The sequence below is a fragment of the Nicotiana tomentosiformis genome, chromosome 1, assembly GCF_000390325.3.
Source record: "Nicotiana tomentosiformis chromosome 1, ASM39032v3, whole genome shotgun sequence".
Lineage (NCBI taxonomy): Eukaryota > Viridiplantae > Streptophyta > Magnoliopsida > Solanales > Solanaceae > Nicotiana > Nicotiana tomentosiformis.
Genome location: NC_090812.1, coordinates 139,156,262 through 139,157,986, shown reverse-complemented (window position 1 = coordinate 139,157,986; position 1,725 = coordinate 139,156,262). Strand labels below are relative to the sequence as shown.

Below are 1,725 nucleotides of genomic sequence, written 5' to 3'. Positions count from 1 at the left end.
TTGTTCTTATTTTTACTGTTTATTTCATTTATGCGTAAAGAGTAAGGCAAAGAACTAAGTTCTTTAGTAATTTAGGAAGGCACTCAAATTAACAATTGGTATCAGAGCAAGTTCTCTCAAACGTGTTTAACAACTAGAGAGATCCTGGAAGCAAAATGAGTGCTCCACCTAGAATTAACGAAGGGCATCAACTACTAAACCACCTTTGTTCAATAGAAAATACTATAGTTGATGGGAGGCAAGAATGGAGGATTTCCTAACGATCGAGGACTATGAACATTGGAAAATAGTAAATCTAGGACCACTAATTCCCACCAAACAAAATGGAAAAAATGAAACTATTCCCAAAGACCTTTCTGAATTTGTAACAACAGATTTTAGGATGATGGAAAAGAATGCAAAGGCCAAGAAAATCCTCATCTGTGGACTTTGTCCTGATGAGTATATCAGGATATATGCATGCTCCAATGCAAAGGAGATCTCTAATGCACTTCAAATTTCTCATGAAGGAATAAATCAAGTAAAGAGATCAAGCATTGAGTTGTCCATGAGGAACTATGATCTCTTTTCTATGAAGGAGTCTGAGCCTATTCAGGAGATGATGACTAGGTTCACTATAATAACAAATAAAAACCGAAGTCACTGGGAAAGGTATTAACTTATGTAGAATTTGGTAGCAAGGTTCTAAATATTCTCCCTGATTCATGGGAACCAAATGTCACAGCCATCTAGGAAGCAAAGGAGTGGGATAAAATTTCACTAGATGAGTTCATTGGAAACTTTAAAACTCATGAGATGAGAAAGGTGGAACTACGCAAGGAGGAACCAAAGAGGGATAAAGCCTTGGATATTAAGTCATCCAAAGAAGATGAGTCTGACAATGATGAACTGGACCTAACAATGTTTGCTAAGTTCAAAAAGTTCATAAAGAATTCAGAGACTGCATCTAAGAGAGAAAACAATGGCAAACCTAAGGAGATTGACAAGTCTTCATACGATGGGTGTTACAAGTGCAACAAACTGGACCACATGGTCAAAGACTGTCCAATGTGGGAAATTGAATAGAAGAAAGAAATAGCTGAAAAGGATAAAAGGGACAAGATGAAAGAACGGGGCCTAAATAAAGGTAAATCCTAGGCAAGGGGTTCACTGAGGCTATGAAACAAGCCTTTCTAGAAGCATATAAAAATAGTGGATGTTATAAAGAGGAGGAGAAGAAGGACGAGGTTATTAGTCTTTATGATGTGATCGATTCATACAATGTTGTTGAAGTTGAACCCCCTTTATAACTAGGAATGCACATTGGAAGACCTCCTCATTTTGATGGACACCACTATGATGAATAGAAGATGCGTATGGAAGTGTTCCTTCAGGCCACTGATTTTGATCTATGGATAATTGTCAATCACGAACCAATTATACCTACCAAAGTGGATAGTGATGGAAACAATAGTATTAAGAGAGAGGAGGAATATGTTGCTGAGGATCGTCAGATGATCCAGAAAAATACCAAGGCAAAGGATCTGCTCTATAGAAGTCTACCAAGGAGTGTTCTCTACAAGGTGTCCTCTTGCATCTCTACTCATGATATATAGAGGACTTTAGAGGTTGATTTTGAAAATGAAAATATTGAGGTTGACCTAATGGCAATTGAAGAAAGCCAGATGGTAGAGGAAGTGATAGGAATGACGGCTATGAGCGATTCAGAAGCTAAAGATGAAGCAA

At 37.6% G+C, this 1,725-nt stretch overlaps 1 protein-coding gene across 1 annotated transcript; it reads left to right on the top strand.

The window, feature by feature from the left end:
* The first annotated feature begins 244 nt into the window (after nucleotides 1-244).
* LOC138910547 (uncharacterized) lies at nucleotides 245-658 on the top strand. The gene has a single exon (XM_070201789.1). It carries the CDS (start codon nucleotides 245-247, stop codon nucleotides 656-658), a length of 414 nt encoding a protein of 137 aa, XP_070057890.1.
* The last annotated feature ends 1,067 nt before the right edge of the window (nucleotides 659-1,725 follow it).